This window comes from Ciona intestinalis, chromosome 2 (assembly GCF_000224145.3).
Source record: "Ciona intestinalis chromosome 2, KH, whole genome shotgun sequence".
Taxonomy (NCBI): domain Eukaryota; kingdom Metazoa; phylum Chordata; class Ascidiacea; order Phlebobranchia; family Cionidae; genus Ciona; species Ciona intestinalis.
The window spans coordinates 5,298,794-5,315,004 of NC_020167.2; the positions used below are offsets into that span (position 1 = coordinate 5,298,794).

Sequence of the window (16,211 nt, forward strand, 5' to 3'; positions counted from 1 at the left end):
ATGCTCACGTGAGACACTCGGATGGCCGGGAAAGTACGGTGTCTACTTCGGATCTTGCACCGTGCCCGGGTTCTCCAGAATCACCGAATGAAGTATTCCCGCCTCCTACGCCAGGGTACCCCGAAGATGGAAGAAACGAGGTAGAGGAAACCCCCGTCATGCCCTCCGATGCTAATAATTTTCGCGTGGAGACTCCTCCGGAACCGGATAACTCCGAAGACAACGAACGACACGTTCATCTTCGCAGATCTACACGTCAACGCCGCCCTCCTGCTCGTTATGGCGAGTGGACAAAATAATTAAATCCTCCGGTATCTTACCTTGTATGTTTTGTTTTTTTAGAACGGGAGATTGTAATGTGTGTTTTGTTTTACTATTTCTATGTCGAAATACCGCGAATTCTTTTCAATACGAATCCTCGTTTCCTTTAACATTCCTTCGTAATCAGCGTCTGTAATCCTTTAACATTCCTTAGTAATCAACGTCTGTAATCAGCGATCCTTATAAGCGACTCCCTTCCTCTCAGTTCACAGTATTCTTAGTTCGGCGGTTTAAGACTTGTTAGGCTATATATTACTCGTCGTTATGTTGTTAATATTTGTAAAACCTATGTTTTGTGTTTCAGCATACTTTGATTCTATTTGAATAAAGCTAAGTTAAGTTAGCCCTCGTTTCAGTTAATAAATATTATTTACACCCAGTTTTCGTACAGTAAACAACATATGCATATTCAGGAATCTTTTAAGTTTTATTTTATAACTCAGGTATTGGATCTTTTAATTCGAGTTTTAAAATCCTTCCCAATGAGAGTAATGTTAGCACCAGCGTTAAAACACGCAAGGATCATTGTTGAGGTAATTACTTTGCATCTATTATCACTTTTACTGTTGTACATGTTTTTGTAAAATCTTGGGAGTCAAACCTGGGGTAGCAAGAAAAACACATTAGGCGGCTCAATTTTAATTTTTTACACTGCGTTATTTAGTCAAAATTACAACCAGGAAATTGGTTTTGTTTCTTAGAAATGGGAGTCCTAACTATTCCAGTGTTTTCTGCATTTTGCAAGTTTAAGAAAGTCTACCTATAAGAAATGTAATTAAATGTCACGGCCACTTCAACCACAGTCGTTAACTTATAACACAGGTGTTCTGTTACATACACCTCGTGCCAGCTTACAAGTTACCAAGTATGTTCCTTTTTTCATGAATATTTATGTTTTGTTTTTCTATATATATATATTACACAATTGAAAATTTAGACAACCCATCAGTGACCACAGTTTTAAAATCCTTGCTATTAGTACTAGCATTCAGTCACATCTGTATCCTTAGAAAATATGGTTGTAATAATTGTTGTAAAATAACAGCGATTCATCAAAACTGGGATTCCTCTGTGTGAAGCAATGTTCAGAACACATCAGGATGAAATAATCGCTTTGTTAAAAAGGATTCAACAAGTTACACGCCAGCTTCAGAACGCTGCATGCCATGCTAAGGTACATCTCAAGTCCTAGCTTCTTTAACGCTTTATTTCTTGGGATTTAAAAAAAAATCTTTTTTAATTATTTTTTTTATGTGTTGGTATCAAGTAAATTATTTTTTAACCATTTTTTTTATGTGTTGGTACCAAGTGTAACTTTGTGGCAATTGTGGGTGATTGTTTTGGGAGTACTTTTATACTGTTCTGTGTGGCTGGCGTGCTCTTTCATTCCATTACAAATACAACACATATATATTTAAATTTGACAATCTTAACAGTTATCTAAGGACACCATGTTGACAAATCATGTACCAGCGCTACGGAGATGTTTGGAAAGTTTCATATTTCGAGTGAAAGGAATCTTTGTCTTGCATAATTGCCATGAAGCGTTCTGGTTGGGGAATCTCAAAAATAAAAATCTCAAAGGTGGTATTTGTGTTTTAATCAGGTCTTTTTTACCTGACAGTACTCTTGAATGTAACTTATATGTTCTTGCGTAACAGGGCACTACAGTTATAACACCAGTGTTAAAATGATATTTTAGAGTCACCATTAAGTAATTCTGTAAATAATCTTTGTTTACTACCAAATGCGATGATAAGAGAGAATGATACATGTACCATCTTACCCCACCTTATAATACACCCATACTTTAATACCTTGAACTATAAAACTCTCAAGTATAAACAAGCAACGATAACAACATCACTTTTTTTGACAATAGCGAAGACCATGTTTCTTAAAGATCAAAGAAAAGTAAATCAACAGCAAAACAACAGTTGTTAAAACACACTACGGATAAAAAGTTTGAAAACAGTGTCAGTTAAAAAGTTTGGCTGTTTTACCCAATAGTTTTTGACAATTTGAATGTATAAATCAATGTAACTTACTTTATCCTTGCATAGCTGGAAAACGACAGTCGTTATAACACGGGTGTTCATACACCTCGTGCCAGCTTACGAGTTACCAAGTATGTTACTTTGTGGCTGTTTTTTTTGTTGTTTTATTAGTTATTTCTATTTTTCATTTTGTATAAAATGTAATCAACGCCCACCCACAACAGGGGAAGTGATTCTCACCCAAGCTGCCCCGTCCGACTCGGACGATGACGATGCCAGTGACGTCACAGTGACGCACCCTTTGCGTGACGAGGAATCTTACAGCGAAAGTTATTAGCTATTCTATGACTGACACAAAAACAAAAAATCGGTAACTGAATTGCCTCTCTATAACGTAACTTCAAAATGACATTTTATTTAGATTTAAATACACTTACAGATAACGATGACGTTGAGTCTCTTTATTTTTAGATTTTAACATTACTCAACTGTAAGCTGGTTGTCGCCAACAGATATCAGGAGGGGGTTTTTGACACTTGATTACAGCCATTCCTTTTCTCCTACTTTTTGCAATGCTTCATTTTCTTGGGATTTGTAAAAGAGTTTTAATTGTTCTTTTTATTTGTTCACTTTGTGTGCTCTTGTTCCCTAAATAAATTTGTGTAAATTTGGAATTAATATTACATGACACTTATTTATCCTCTAGTGCAAACAGTCGTTATACCACGTGTGTCTTATTTCAAACACCTCGTGCTTCTTACTGGTTAGTAGTGCAACTTTGACGGTAATCGGTTTTAATTTTTCTCATGGCTGACACTTCGGACAACTATTTTTGTCCTAAATTTGTACAGAAGCAGACTATTTCGTTGTTTTTTTATAACAAATCGTTTATGATTCGTTTTTTTTTGTTCAAGCTTTTTTAACATTGTGCGCGTGAGAAAATATTTTAAGCTAATGATCTGGCTTTAAAATGCAACACACTGGCAAGTTATTTACGCCAACACTTCAACGTGCAAGTCAAATCGTTATCAAGTTAAGTCGGTGCGACGACAAGTGAACGTTTCCCAATGCTTTTTAGTGATGTTACACAGAAACCGTGATAGAATAAATCCAAATTTGCATTAATATTTAGTTTCGGATACATTTAAACAAAACATTTGAAAAAACAGCAGTTTCTAACTGGGCGTTCCTGGAAACCGCGATTGGGAAAACCACGAACGTCTGGAATTAGGAAGGTATATATACATCGTTGCTTTTTGCCTTTTAACACTTTCCAGATGTTACACTGGCAGTAACTTATATTTCGCCATCTGCTTCTTACGAGGCAACTGTTCTATATATACGCTACCTGTATTCAAGACTTTGCTATGAGAGTAAAATTGTATCTGCTGCTCATAAGCGCGTGTTTTTGGTGCGGTGGTAAGTAATGATTTCATTAATGCTTTTCTTTAATTTTGTTTTTAATATTTTAAATATCATTTTTATTTATAGGTTGCTGTTAGTATTTGTAGATTGCGGAAAAATATAACATTTTTACATTTTAGTTTTTCGTTCCATAATTTAACAGTAATCAAAAAATTATTTACCGAAATATATAACTGTAGCCTCACGGCGTTAAAAGATCGTTGGTAATTGTTTAAAACACGATTAGAAAACGTGTTTTTTTAATCAATTTTGTGTTAACCTATCCCATCTTACCCCATACGGTACTGCATATTGTAGACTAACTTGCATTGTTTCGCTTATTCCAAGTTATGTTAGAAGCAGCAAATAGTTTTTCAGAATTAAACAACTAAAATTCAGAATATTGAGTCGATATAGACCATATCGGTGTCGGTCTACACATGGCCATGGTCTACATAAACTCTAATTTATCATACAAGCAACATAAGACTCAAATTACAATAAATAAATGGTGGTTAAACAAAATCTAAAAGTGGGTAACAGTCGTTATTAGTATGCCTTCCGTATTACTTATGTTAAAAACGATTTGATATTAATTATAATTTATCATTATCTTTTTAGTGTATTCTCAAAGCGGAAGCAGCCAACCATGCCCTACGACTTGCCCTACGTATTCTAAATGTTCCACGAATGGAACTTGCGAGTGCGAAAGCGGGTTCTTATCTATGTCCGGCAAATGTGGTAAGCAATTTAGTTGATGTGTATAAGCTGGAGATTTTTAAAGCTATTTTTTATAAATAAAACGTTTGTCATAGTATTCTTAGATTTAGCTTCACGTTTTATAATATTTTGTAGAGTGGGGAAAGATGGGACACCTTTAGCACATAATATTATGTTTTAAATATTTAACAACGGTCTATGGAAGTCGTAAGGAACCGGTTTTATAATTCTTTGAATTTTATTTGTTTACTGCCAAATGGGTTGAGAAATAGAATGAAAAGGTGTCCCACCTCCCCCCTCGCACTACTATAAGACCAAATTTTCATTTCCTGAACAAGCTCTATTTTAAATAGTTTTAAAACCAATTTTCTTATTTCGATTACAGTCGCGGACATTTTACTCGAGTGCAAATCACACGAAATCACAATTCAAATTCAGGAAGATGTTTTCAAAACGGCCAAGTTTAACGTGGACACTGCCGTCGTTGGTGGTAATACTTCATGCACAGCAACCGTACAGGGGGACAACATTATTTTCAAGTTCGCCAATGATGATTGCAGCACAACAGTCTTGGTAATGCCTTGTTTCATTTTTTCCAATTAGAAAACTGTATAAATGTTTTATAAAAATGTTACCACAGACTATATATAGTAGGTTGGGGAAGATGAGACACATTTTTAATACATTTTCTTGTTTCATTCAATAGTAAACAAGATCATTTAAAAAATTATAAAACCGTATTCCCACGACTTCCCAGACCATTGTTAATTGTTTAAAACACGATCAGGACATTCGGATATTATGTGCTAAAAATGTCTCATCCTACCTTCCTACCCCAATCTATTATATACTTTTTAGGCGTAGAAGTCTTAAAGCATTAAAATTTATATATGATATCAGAAATTTATGTTTTAAGTTACTAAATTGCTCATAAATGGAAAATATTTGTTACTCTTGCAATAAATAACGTTGTTTACTTACCATTAAAAAGTCTCGCTTCGTATAATTGCATACCTGATTGGACAGCCCAGTTTATGCTGTGTGAAAATTGTATTTTTATTTACCAACCAAGTTTACAAAACATACCCTGTCTGTTAGTAAACATGTAGTTTGTTGTAGAATCCCCACTAAAAAACACTCACTTTTTTCGTGTACCACACACGAAGATTGGCACAAATTGCCCACAGTTGATGCCAACGAAGACAAACAACGTTGAATTAAACAATATTTTATGCTTTTTATAAATACAAAACCAACTTTTATTGTTATTTCCAGAGAAACGATACTCACACCAGTTACTCCAACTTCATCCAAACTAGCGCCACAATAGAAGATAAAATTACGTACGGTTCTCGTGGCAGAATTCCGTTCACATGTGTTTTCCCGCACACGTCGAATATTTCAGTTGCTTATAACGTAGGTTGTGGGTTATTGTTTTAAACTTTTACGTCTCTAGATTTGTTATGCCAGCGTTCAATAACGTTAAACATGTTAGAGAAGGGGAAAATATTATTGTAAGGTCGGGGAAGATGGGAAACCTCTTCATTCTACCTACTCGTCCCATTTGGTAGTAAACAAAGAACATTCAAAGAAATATAAAACCTTATCCTTGCGACTCCCACACACCGTTGCTAATTGTTTAAAAAAACAATCAGGATCTTTGGATACTATGTGCTGTGAATGTTCCATCTTACCCCATAGACTCTAATATGTCCCGTCTTACCTCATAAAATATACATTCCGTTATTTAGGCAAGCAAAGAAATTTTCAAAGTTTAAACTCATTTGCACGTATTTTAAATTTGTCAATCCCAAAGATGCGCTTGTTTTACGTGTGTGTAAATATAACTACGTATTATTTTTTCAGGCTACACTTTCCATGAACCCCTTACCTGACGTTGCGCCAGTAACGGGCAAGTTTGACATCGATTTTCAGCTCGTTAAAAACGACTACAACACTGTTCAGGGTCGGAGAATTTTTTTGGTAAATATTCTGCTTAAAGTAAGATAAATACCCGTTGACCGATTTTGTTTTGTTCAGACTAATGAAACGCTGTACTTCAAAGCTTCATTGAACAATGCGGACACTGATCAGTTGCTTGTTTTTGATCGGTGCTGGGGAAGCCCCTTTGTGGATGGTTCGGATAATTATGACCTAATAGACGGCGGGTACGACAAATATTTTTCAAAAAATACTCATTCGGGACAAAAACGACTCTATTTGTTGACAAATAAATAACCCACATAACAAATGGCTACCTTGGTAGTTTGTGTATTTTAAACGCGGCCTTTTAACTTATAGAGGTTACTAAATCATTTAAGGCTCGTCGCTACTACTATTTTGGGCGAATTCGTCCTTGGGCAACACTTAACCGCAATTTCCCAGTGGTTCAGTGGTCACATATTGGTTGTCTAAGTTATCAACCATAAATTACGAATAAAAAAAAAAGAATTACCCACAAAGATACAAGCGTGGTAATTCGAAGGCTGGTGCAAGTTGTATAAAACAAAACACCCGTGTTACATTTGTTTATTTCATTTCACTTTACAGTGTTGAGCAATAATTTTTGTTCATAAATCCTTTACTTATTTATAGATGTCCTAAGGACGCCGTTGGTAACTCAGTTAAAATTAATTCCAACGGAGTGGCTTCGGATTCATCGTTCAGTGTTAAAGCTTTTAAATTCTTGGAGTCTGGACCTCAAGTTTACCTGTTCTGCACTATTACGGTGTGCCATAATAATTCGGAGACGTGTAAGCCGGTATGTAGTTTTACTATCTTTTAATTTATGTTTTTGCATTTTTTTTCTTAGGTAAATAATTCTGTTTAACGATGCAAATAGGCGAATAGTAAAAAGTGTTTTTTTTATTAATACGACTATAAAATATACAGGTCGTACACTTGATGTTTCAAAGCTTTTTCACTTTAATAACATCAATTAATTAAGACTCGAATAAGTCCAGTATCAATTCGGATTTTACCAACAACAGTAGTTTCACTGGTCAAGTTTGCCTGATTTTTTTGGAGAAGTATAAACTATTCTACCATCATGTTGCGCAAAGTACCACGGCCTACTAGAGATAGTAGGCCGTGAAGGTACACCTATGTAACACATAGTAGGATGGGGGAAAATGAGAAACCTTTTCATTCTATTTTCTCGTCTTATTTGGTAGTAAACAAAGAACATTTAAACGACGTAAAAACCGTACTTTCACTACTCCCATTGACTGTTGTTAATTGTTTAAAACACGATCAGGACATTTGGTTATTGTGTGCTGAATTTGTCCCGTCTTCCCCAACCTACTATATAAATTTAACTAAATTTAAAAAGTAACGACGATTCTGTTTAATTACGTATTGCGTGTTTGTTCTTTTCTTGTTTTAAGCGTAAATGCAACTTAACGTCTGATATTTACGCCAATATGCACACAGAGTTGCAACTCTAGAAAAAAACGACAAAGTGAGGGAAATGGGTTATCAGACAAATCTAAAACTTCGGAACCACCAGTTCAAATGATGATCGGCCCAATGATGTTTAAAGAGCCGTACGTTTTTACAGATCAGAGCCCTTCTGGTCTATCACAACCGTCTTTATTGCTTGGTACGTTCGTATTGCATGGGCCTCAGTGTACATTGACTATAATAGCACGTTGTCTGTGCTTGGCCACCATAGGCTAAAACAGACAGCCAGTGTATATGCATTCAGAACAGCTGTTAAATAAGCATTATTCTTTATATATAGGACTTTAAAGCAGTGGCAGTTGTAATACATACATATTATAGGATGGGGAAAGATGGGACACCATTTTATTCTTCTTTCTCGTTCTGTTTGGGAGTAAACAAAGAATATTCAAAAAATTATAGAAATAGTATCCATACGATTACCATAGACTGATGTTAATTGTTTAAAAGACGATCAGGATATTTGGATATTATATGCTAAAGGTGCCCCATCTTCCCCTACCCCACCATAGGTGCATAATATTAATATGATTCTAAAATACACAACAAAAACACAACAATAAATTGTCCAGAGATGCATGAATAAGCTAGAACTGTACATTTAACCATTTTATTCTTTTTTAAAGATCCGTTTATTATGGGACTGATTGCAACTCTGGCCGCAATAATCTTTATCACTTGTCTTATCGTCCTCATACTCGTTTGTGTGAGAAGACGCCGCCGACAGAAAGAAAAGGAAAATGCTTCAGATATGGTGGAAGGAGTCTATTGCAAGACAAAAGGAATCTTTAACTCAGCTTACCTAGAATAGCCTTGGTCGCATATTGCCAAGTAGTCGTGTATTAAACATAGTTTAGCCTTAGTATATATTATAACTTGTTTAGCATGTTTTCCGATCGACTCGTGTTCTTATTGATAATCCAGAAAAATAATGTGTTGTTCGTGTGGTTGTGATGTTTTCTTCAGATATCTATTATACTGTATAAATCCCATACAAAATAAAACTAAAATCCCATATATCAGCTTGTAATTTTTCTGTATTTTATAACATTTTTCCTATTGCAACTAAAATTGCACAAGTGCAAATAACATTTTAAAGTTTTATTTTATTTAGAAATACGAACGGTCAAAAGTGATCGAAAAAGTAGCAATGAAATGCTTTTGAATTAATCCACGATAACTATTTCAACGAGATAACAAAAATGGCGATGTAGTGGGGTTGGGAAGGATGGAAATCGTCCCATTTGTTAGTAAACAAAGAATATTTACATAAATATATAATCCTAGCCCCGAGATTCTATATAACCGTAGCCCCGCAGTGGTTTTTCTTTGCTACCGGTATCCCATCTTACAACACAGTACTATATGTTTTTCTGCAACTTCAACAAAGTTTCTTTTTTTTTCAATTTTTCTTTAAAAATGTTTCAATTTTTTTTTTAAAAGTTGTATCATCAGATCATGTCATTAATGGTTTGTGTAAAAATGCGCACAGTCAAAAAATCATTACAAACAGTTATCCAAACATTCCGCTGAAATCGTCTTCTTCTTCTTCCTCTGGCATCGCTCTCTTACTACGCCATCCTCCCCACCCTCCTCTGCGACCTCCTGGTTGTCGACTGTGAATCAATTGTTAAAAAACATATTTTTAAAACCACGATATGGTTTATGTTTAAATGTATAGTGAAGTGGGGAATATGGGACACCTTTAGCACAAAATATTTAACTATTCTGATCTTGTTTTAAACAATAATCAAAGGTCTATAGGAGTCGTAAGAATACAGTTTATAATTCTTTGGATGTTCTTCGTTTACTGCTGAACGAGACAAGAAAATGAAATAAAAACGTGTCCCATCTTGCCTACATACTATTACGTTTTTTTTGACACCATAACATGGACGTTACAAAATTCTTTTATAAATCGAAAGTATTTTTTGGTTCTAGTTACGCGACCTTCTACATTAAAACTTGTATTATTCATAATTTGAAAACAAAACCACGACTTTATATGACACAGAGGCGTTTTAATCACCTTTACCTTAGATTTGGTCCTGCTGGGTCCGGCTTTAACACAGGTTTAAGTTCTTCGTTATTTATTTTAGTTTTCTGAGCTATAGAGACTTCCCAGCAAACGAGAATTGCAAAAACAAGCACCCACATTCTGTCCATATTCTCAAAAACTTTAAAATCCTAAACCGTATTGTAAAAGCAACCAAATGGCAATATATAAACGAGAAACAGCGGGTATTTAATGTTGATTGACTAAAACGCTATCTTCTGTACAGTTAAAGTAAAACTTTATTGTTGCCTGTGTTCACAATTTGAAACAGTGTTTTCGTTTGTGCTTTTATAAGAACAAAGGTACCGCCATTTCGTTTCCTGATTTGCAGTTTATCCCGTTGCAACAATGCTGTACGTGGAGTAATGTTACAGCGGCGACATCCTGTTTTGCTGGTTTAGGAAGTTCGTTGGGAAAACCAGTGACGTATTTTCTACTTAGGCTCTGACGTGTTATGCAGTTTTACAGATTAATTAGCGTCACAACAACGTTTCAGTTTACGCGAGGCCTAATCTAACTTTGGTCTGTACACAATCACGTACAAGGGGTCAGCCAAGTTGTTTATGATGTTGAACGCACAAATGTATTGTTATTATTTTTACAAAAAAAGCAACCAGATTGTAGAAACACATACTTTTTTATGCAAACGGTTGTAATATTTACAAATTCATTAAACTTAAATTTTAATCACTGCTAAAACATAGTTTTTTAACTGTAAGATTTTACATACAAGATTACAGGTTAAATAGGAATTTAGATCAACGTGAACGATTCTGCGCGACTCCTCCAAAAAAAAATATGTTAAAAATTTATCGCACGTTACAGGGTCATTCGTTTAATTACATACTTTATGCCGGGAAATTAATCAGGTCATTTTCATCGTTCACTCTCATTTGCTTATAACCTCGATCTTCGTTCCATGGCCCCCAGCCTTCTCGACGAGTAGTTTGTCGACTGATAAATGAAACAAAAACGGTACAAGTTAAAAGTAAGCGTTAATTTATCATGTAGTAGGGTGGGGCAAGATGAGACAAGTTTTCATCCTATTTTCTCGTCCCATTTGGAGAAAACAAGGCATATTTATAGAATTATATAACCGTAGCCCTGCGACACCAAAATAGCGTAGTTAATTGTATAAAACAATATAAGAAAGATGGGCTTTCGATGCAAACAGTATTCCATTCCATGTCATATAGTTCTATTTTACTACTGTGCTAACGTTTAAACATTACCTTTTTCCAGGTGCAGAGGGCCTCTGTGGAAGAGACTTTTCTCGATCCCTATCCGTTACGACTGATGTAACACACATACCAATTATGAAAACCAAAACCCAAGTTTTCTTTGTCATATTTAGACAGTGATTAAGTCTCAACGTTTCTGATGTAGTATGCAATTGATTTGAAACCTGGCTTTTATAGGAAACACCGCACGTTGGGGAATTTTGTTTCGGCCAAGTCAGCACATGTAATACAATAGTGTTTACCAAGTAATATGGAAAGTTCCTGAAGTGAAAACACCGCTGTCAGCAGGAGTGGCATCCACGAACCGCTGATTTGCATTGTGATTGTTTTCATATTATTTTCCTAGTTTCTGCAAATAACTAACAAGTGCGATTCTTTGCAGCGTTTTGCTGCAATGCAGTCTTTCATTTTCAGTTCTTGCGATATAGATAGGAAAGAGGAAGATAGGACACCTTTTCATTCTACTTTCTCGTACCATTTGTTAGTAAACGAAAAAACATTTAAACAATTATGTAACCGTATCCTCACGACTTCCATAGACCGTTGTTAATTGCTTAAAACACCAAGTCGATATTTTATTCACGCATACAAATATACCCGGCCAACTTACTTAGAACATGCGCCACCATATTTAAATAAACAATTAAACTTTGGATAAATAAAGTTATGTACACGTTGCTAATGAGCGATAATAAAATGATACATATTAGTATTAAGGGTGCTACACAACTTCCAATTTCGCAACAGAAACAAAACTCTTGCGTCAAATATATATAATTTTTTTTTTTTTAATATATAATCACACTTTTTTTACTTAAGTGGAGAACATGCGACAGCTAGCGGTTCCATGATTTTAAATTGAACCTGTGAGGTTTTCTCAGAGTTTGCATGAACCCGACGTATGTATAGAACTCTACCATGGCCCATCATTAAGATATAATTAGGACCAGCCATGTAAACACATATTGGGTCAAACAAAGTTGCCAGCGTATTATTTCGTATCTTCCATTTTTTCACCGAACAGGAGACCAACATTTTCAAGCCATAACCCTTTATAAGCTTACGGGATAATATCTGACCCTTTAAAAAGATTTCGTTCGTCTTCGTAGCTATTGCGCTGACAGTTGGTTCTTGTGTAGTATTAGCGTCACTGTGATAATACAATTTCTCGTTGGCCACACAATTTTATAATAATAGTTATCCGTAATATTGTCTATTAAAGTCAAAATTATTTACATCCCGTTTTACTTGTTACAGCGCTCTTTTAAATTGCGAGAATATGGTTCAGTATTAAATAATCTTTGAACACTAAATGGGCACAACGGAAGAAAATAAAGCAGTTACCATATTACCCCAAGCGACTATCTTACCCTTTATTTTCTTTTATCTGCCCCTTATCTGCAGGGAGAGCTTTTGGCATTGCTTGTGGAAAAGTAACATCGTTTCGAACGACAATTGATTCCCCGTTGTTTTGGCTTGTAAACTTGTTTGTATCAATATATGTGGTCAGGAATACCGGAATTTTCTGAACTCCATTTAAAAGTTCTAATACTCGAAACACATAAAGTCTTCTGTTGTCATAGCTGTAGAAACTGTTGTTCAATTTGATCACAGTCATCAGAGGCAGCTCTTCTACACGCATCTTACCATAGCAGATTTTTTCTATTGTCTTGTTCACCGAATCCCCACCAAAAAACACGCTATTAATATTATCTTGAGTGAATCTAATATCCGACGGAAGTAAATAAGTCAAATGGTCCATACTGCAATTGCGCTCATTTCGAAATAAGACACCCGCTGCAATAAAGTTATATGTACTCCTCCACAAGGGGTTCCGCAAATATTTTTACAATACGTTGCGCAATTTCCAATAACGTTTTTGTGCTCGATAGCAAACAAGTTTATTCGATACCGGATAGATTTTACGAACATCAGTATTTTTTTGCCAATGAACTCACTTGCAAATTTAGATTGGTATTTTCAATTTACTTTAGTATGCATTTTACATTGAAATAAATAAGATAGACGTTTAATCAACGTAAATAGAGTAAGGATATTCGAATCATTTTAGTTTCATGGCAGCACTAGGAATTGATTTTCCTTGACGGGGAACCCCGGAATGACAATGGGTATTGTATTGGCGCAAGTTTCAATACACAATAGACATATTATTCCTATACTGTGTATATAGTGGGTTGGGGGAAAATGAGACACCTTTTCATTCTATTTTTTTCGTCCCATTTGGTAGTAAACAAAAATAACTAAAGGAATTATAAAACCGTACATCCACGACTTCTATAGATCGTTATTAATTGTTTAAACACGATCAGTATATATATTATGTGCTAAAGGTGTCCCGTTTTCCTCCACCCTACTATATTAATGTGGTACAGCCTATATGTTAACAAACCGTGTATGATGCGCCCTATATGTAAAGGAATACTTATAAAAATTTAAAATGGCGAGACCGATGAACAAGATTAGTAAACATGTAAAATTAATAAAAAAATGAAATAGATTATAAAACTGGGTAATGTTATATGCTATTATAAACCCATTGTACCGAACTAACTTTATTAATACACTAAACAACTGATACGAGAGAATTTATTTCTTTTAAGACCACCGGCGCGGGCACCACAAACAGAAGATATTTTTTTGTCGGGTATATATATTTTACTTAAAGGTAAGCAGGTCTTGTGTGCATAATGATGAGAATTTGTTCATACGGATATGGGTTTGAGATTCGATCTATGAAACTAACACCCAGCTCTCTGACATGCTAGTAATCTTATATTGATATAGCTGCTTTATTGAAACTGGTCTTTAAGTTTTGGTCCCACATGAACAGACACAAATTGAAAACTACTATTTCTGACTTCCATAATGTATACTGAAATGATCAAGTTAATACAGCAGAACAACGAATTTAGAAAATAGTTTTAGATTAGAGACAGCTGGTACACCACAAGACAAAAGATCGACATAATTTACAAAAGATCGACATAATTCACATAAACGCGACATGTTTGCGAAACAAGGCGTTTTGGTGGCCTAAGTTATCCACAAGACATCTTGGACGAGAGACGTATAGAAATAAAGGAGATATCCAGGTATGTGGTCGGGTTTTGCCCATGTTTTTTTCCATGGTGTTTACTTACTTCATGTTCGCCGTTTCAAACTAACTTTATAAATCCGCTTCACAGCTGGTATCGATTAATTTAATTCCTTAAAAACTACCAGCACGGGCACCACAAAAGGAAGATATTTTATTACAGCAAGTATATATCTTTTCCTTAGTGGTATTGGTATTGCTATTGGTACTATGTTAGCATGATGATGAGAATTTGTTCATATCTATATGGGTTGAGATTCCATCAATGAAACTAACACCCAGCTCTCTGACGTGCTAGTTATATTAGGTAGCAATGCTGTTCAGCAAGTTTAACTTGTTGTTTGGTGACAGATACAAAAAGAACAGACCCAAATACCTGGTTGATATTTTAAACACGAATTGCCACACTTGCACAAAACAAAAAAATGCGAATTTGTTATAACGAATATACCGATCATAGCGTTGTACCAAAGCTCAAAAATTGCAAATTGTCACAAAAATCGAAAAAATGTACTTCTGTAATGACGATTAATACCGGTATATTTTGTACCAAAATCCCATATTTTTTTTAAAAGGATATTTTAAAAGTCGAAAATGGGCAAAAGTCGAAAATGTGAGATTGGACACCAACGCATGATACCGGTATCATGTGTTTATACCAAAACTCAAAAAAATCACATTTTTTGCAAAAGTCGAAAAATGTGAGATTGGACCCCAACGCATGATACCGGTATCATGTGTTTATACCAAAACTCAAAAAAATCACATTTTTTGCATAAGTCGAAAAATGTGAGGTTGGACCCCAACGCATGATACCGGTATCATGTGTTTATACCAAAACTCAAAAATTTCAGATTTTTTGCAAAAGTCGAAAATGTGAGATTGGTCCCCAACGCATGATACCGGTATCATGTGTTTATACCAAAACTCAAAAATTTCAGATTTTTTGCAAAAGTCGAAAAATGTGAGATTGGACCCCAACGCATGATACCGGTATCATGTGTTTATACCAAAACTCAAAAAAAAATCACATTTTTTGCAAAAGTCGAAAATATGAGATTGGACCCCAACGCATGATACCGGTATCATGTGTTTATACCAATACTCAAAAAATCACATTTTTTGCAAAAGTCGAAAATGTGAGATTGGACCCCAACGCATGATACCGGTATCATGTGTTTATACCAAAACTCAAAAAAATCACATTTTTTGCAAAAGTCGAAAATGTGAGATTGGACCCCAACGCATGATACCGGTATCATGTGTTTATACCAAAACTCAAAAAAATCACATTTTTTGCAAAAGTCGAAAAATGTGAGATTGGACCCCAACGCATGATACCGGTATCATGTGTTTATACCAAAACTCAAAAAAATCACATTTTTTGCAAAAGTCGAAAATGTGAGATTGGACCCCAACGCATGGTATCATGTGTTTATACCAAAACTAAAAAAATCACATTTTTTGCAAAAGTCGAAAATGTGAGATTGGACCCCAACGCATGATACCGGTATCATGTGTTTATATCAAAACTCAAAAAAATCACATTTTTTGCAAAAGTCGAAAATGTGAGATTGGACCCCAACGCATGATACCGGTATCATGTGTTTATACCAAAACTCAAAAATTTCAGATTTTTTGCAAAAGTCGAAAATGTGAGATTGGACCCCAACGCATGATACCGGTATCATGTGTTTATACCAAAACTCAAAAAAATCACATTTTTTGCAAAAGTCGAAAATGTGAGATTGGACCCCAACGCATGATACCGGTATCATGTGTTTATACCAAAACTCAAAAATTTCAGATTTTTTGCAAAAGTCGAAAATGTGAGATTGGACCCCAACGCATGATACCGGTATCATGTGTTTATACCAAAACTCAAAAAATCACAT

General features: G+C 35.0%; 3 protein-coding genes, 1 long non-coding RNA gene and 1 other non-coding gene across 6 annotated transcripts in view; 3 read left to right on the forward strand and 2 right to left on the reverse strand.

The window, feature by feature from the left end:
• Positions 1–2,996, forward strand: part of LOC100184341 (Fanconi anemia group D2 protein) — a gene marked incomplete at its 5' end in the record, with an annotated part of 13,267 nt that extends 10,271 nt beyond the window's left edge. The window contains 5 exon segments of the mRNA XM_002130205.3: positions 765–854; positions 1,367–1,495; positions 1,758–1,905; positions 2,543–2,688; positions 2,790–2,996. Of these exon segments, the coding sequence (XP_002130241.1) occupies positions 765–854; positions 1,367–1,495; positions 1,758–1,905; positions 2,543–2,655 (480 nt within the window). The 3' untranslated portion in view covers positions 2,656–2,688; positions 2,790–2,996.
• A 577-nt stretch (positions 2,997–3,573) lies between these two features.
• The window catches only part of LOC100181976 (uromodulin-like), a 16,996-nt gene continuing 4,358 nt past the window's right edge, over positions 3,574–16,211 (forward strand). Inside the window, exons 1-9 of one of the 2 annotated variants that reach the window (XM_002130150.4) lie at positions 3,574–3,737; positions 4,344–4,463; positions 4,828–5,015; positions 5,718–5,858; positions 6,309–6,425; positions 6,483–6,610; positions 7,038–7,203; positions 7,875–8,043; positions 8,531–8,923. In XM_002130150.4, coding sequence (XP_002130186.1) covers positions 3,686–3,737; positions 4,344–4,463; positions 4,828–5,015; positions 5,718–5,858; positions 6,309–6,425; positions 6,483–6,610; positions 7,038–7,203; positions 7,875–8,043; positions 8,531–8,715 — 1,266 coding nt within the window. In that variant the 5' untranslated portion in view covers positions 3,574–3,685 and the 3' untranslated portion in view covers positions 8,716–8,923. Of the gene's footprint in view, positions 3,738–4,343; positions 4,464–4,827; positions 5,016–5,717; positions 5,859–6,308; positions 6,426–6,482; positions 6,611–7,037; positions 7,204–7,874; positions 8,044–8,530; positions 8,924–16,211 lie in introns of those variants that run through there. The other variant, XM_026840646.1, reaches the window with a different exon arrangement.
• On the reverse strand, positions 9,299–10,229 carry LOC100179649. Its single transcript, XR_182037.4, has 2 exons — positions 9,940–10,229; positions 9,299–9,520 (listed from the first exon to the last, which is right to left on the reverse strand). It is a non-coding gene; the product is annotated as an uncharacterized LOC100179649 (long non-coding RNA).
• Positions 11,742–13,012, reverse strand: LOC100180450. Its single transcript, XM_002130479.4, has 2 exons — positions 12,572–13,012; positions 11,742–12,351 (listed from the first exon to the last, which is right to left on the reverse strand). The coding sequence occupies exons 1-2, from the start codon at positions 12,961–12,963 to the stop codon at positions 12,012–12,014; spliced, it is 732 nt and encodes a 243-aa protein (XP_002130515.2). The 5' UTR covers positions 12,964–13,012; the 3' UTR covers positions 11,742–12,011.
• mir4120 (microRNA 4120) lies at positions 14,534–14,586 on the forward strand. The gene has a single exon (NR_034516.1). It is a non-coding gene; the product is annotated as a microRNA 4120 (primary transcript).

Excerpts from the sequence above, each read along its gene's own strand:
- LOC100180450 (XM_002130479.4), bottom strand. The coding sequence starts at position 12,963 with ATGGACCATTTGACTTATTTACTTCCGTCGGATATTAGATTCACTCAA. Across the intron at positions 12,352-12,571 it reads CAGATAAAAGAAAATAAAGG|TGACGCTAATACTACACAAG; the intron begins GTAAGATAGTCG and ends GTATTATCACAG.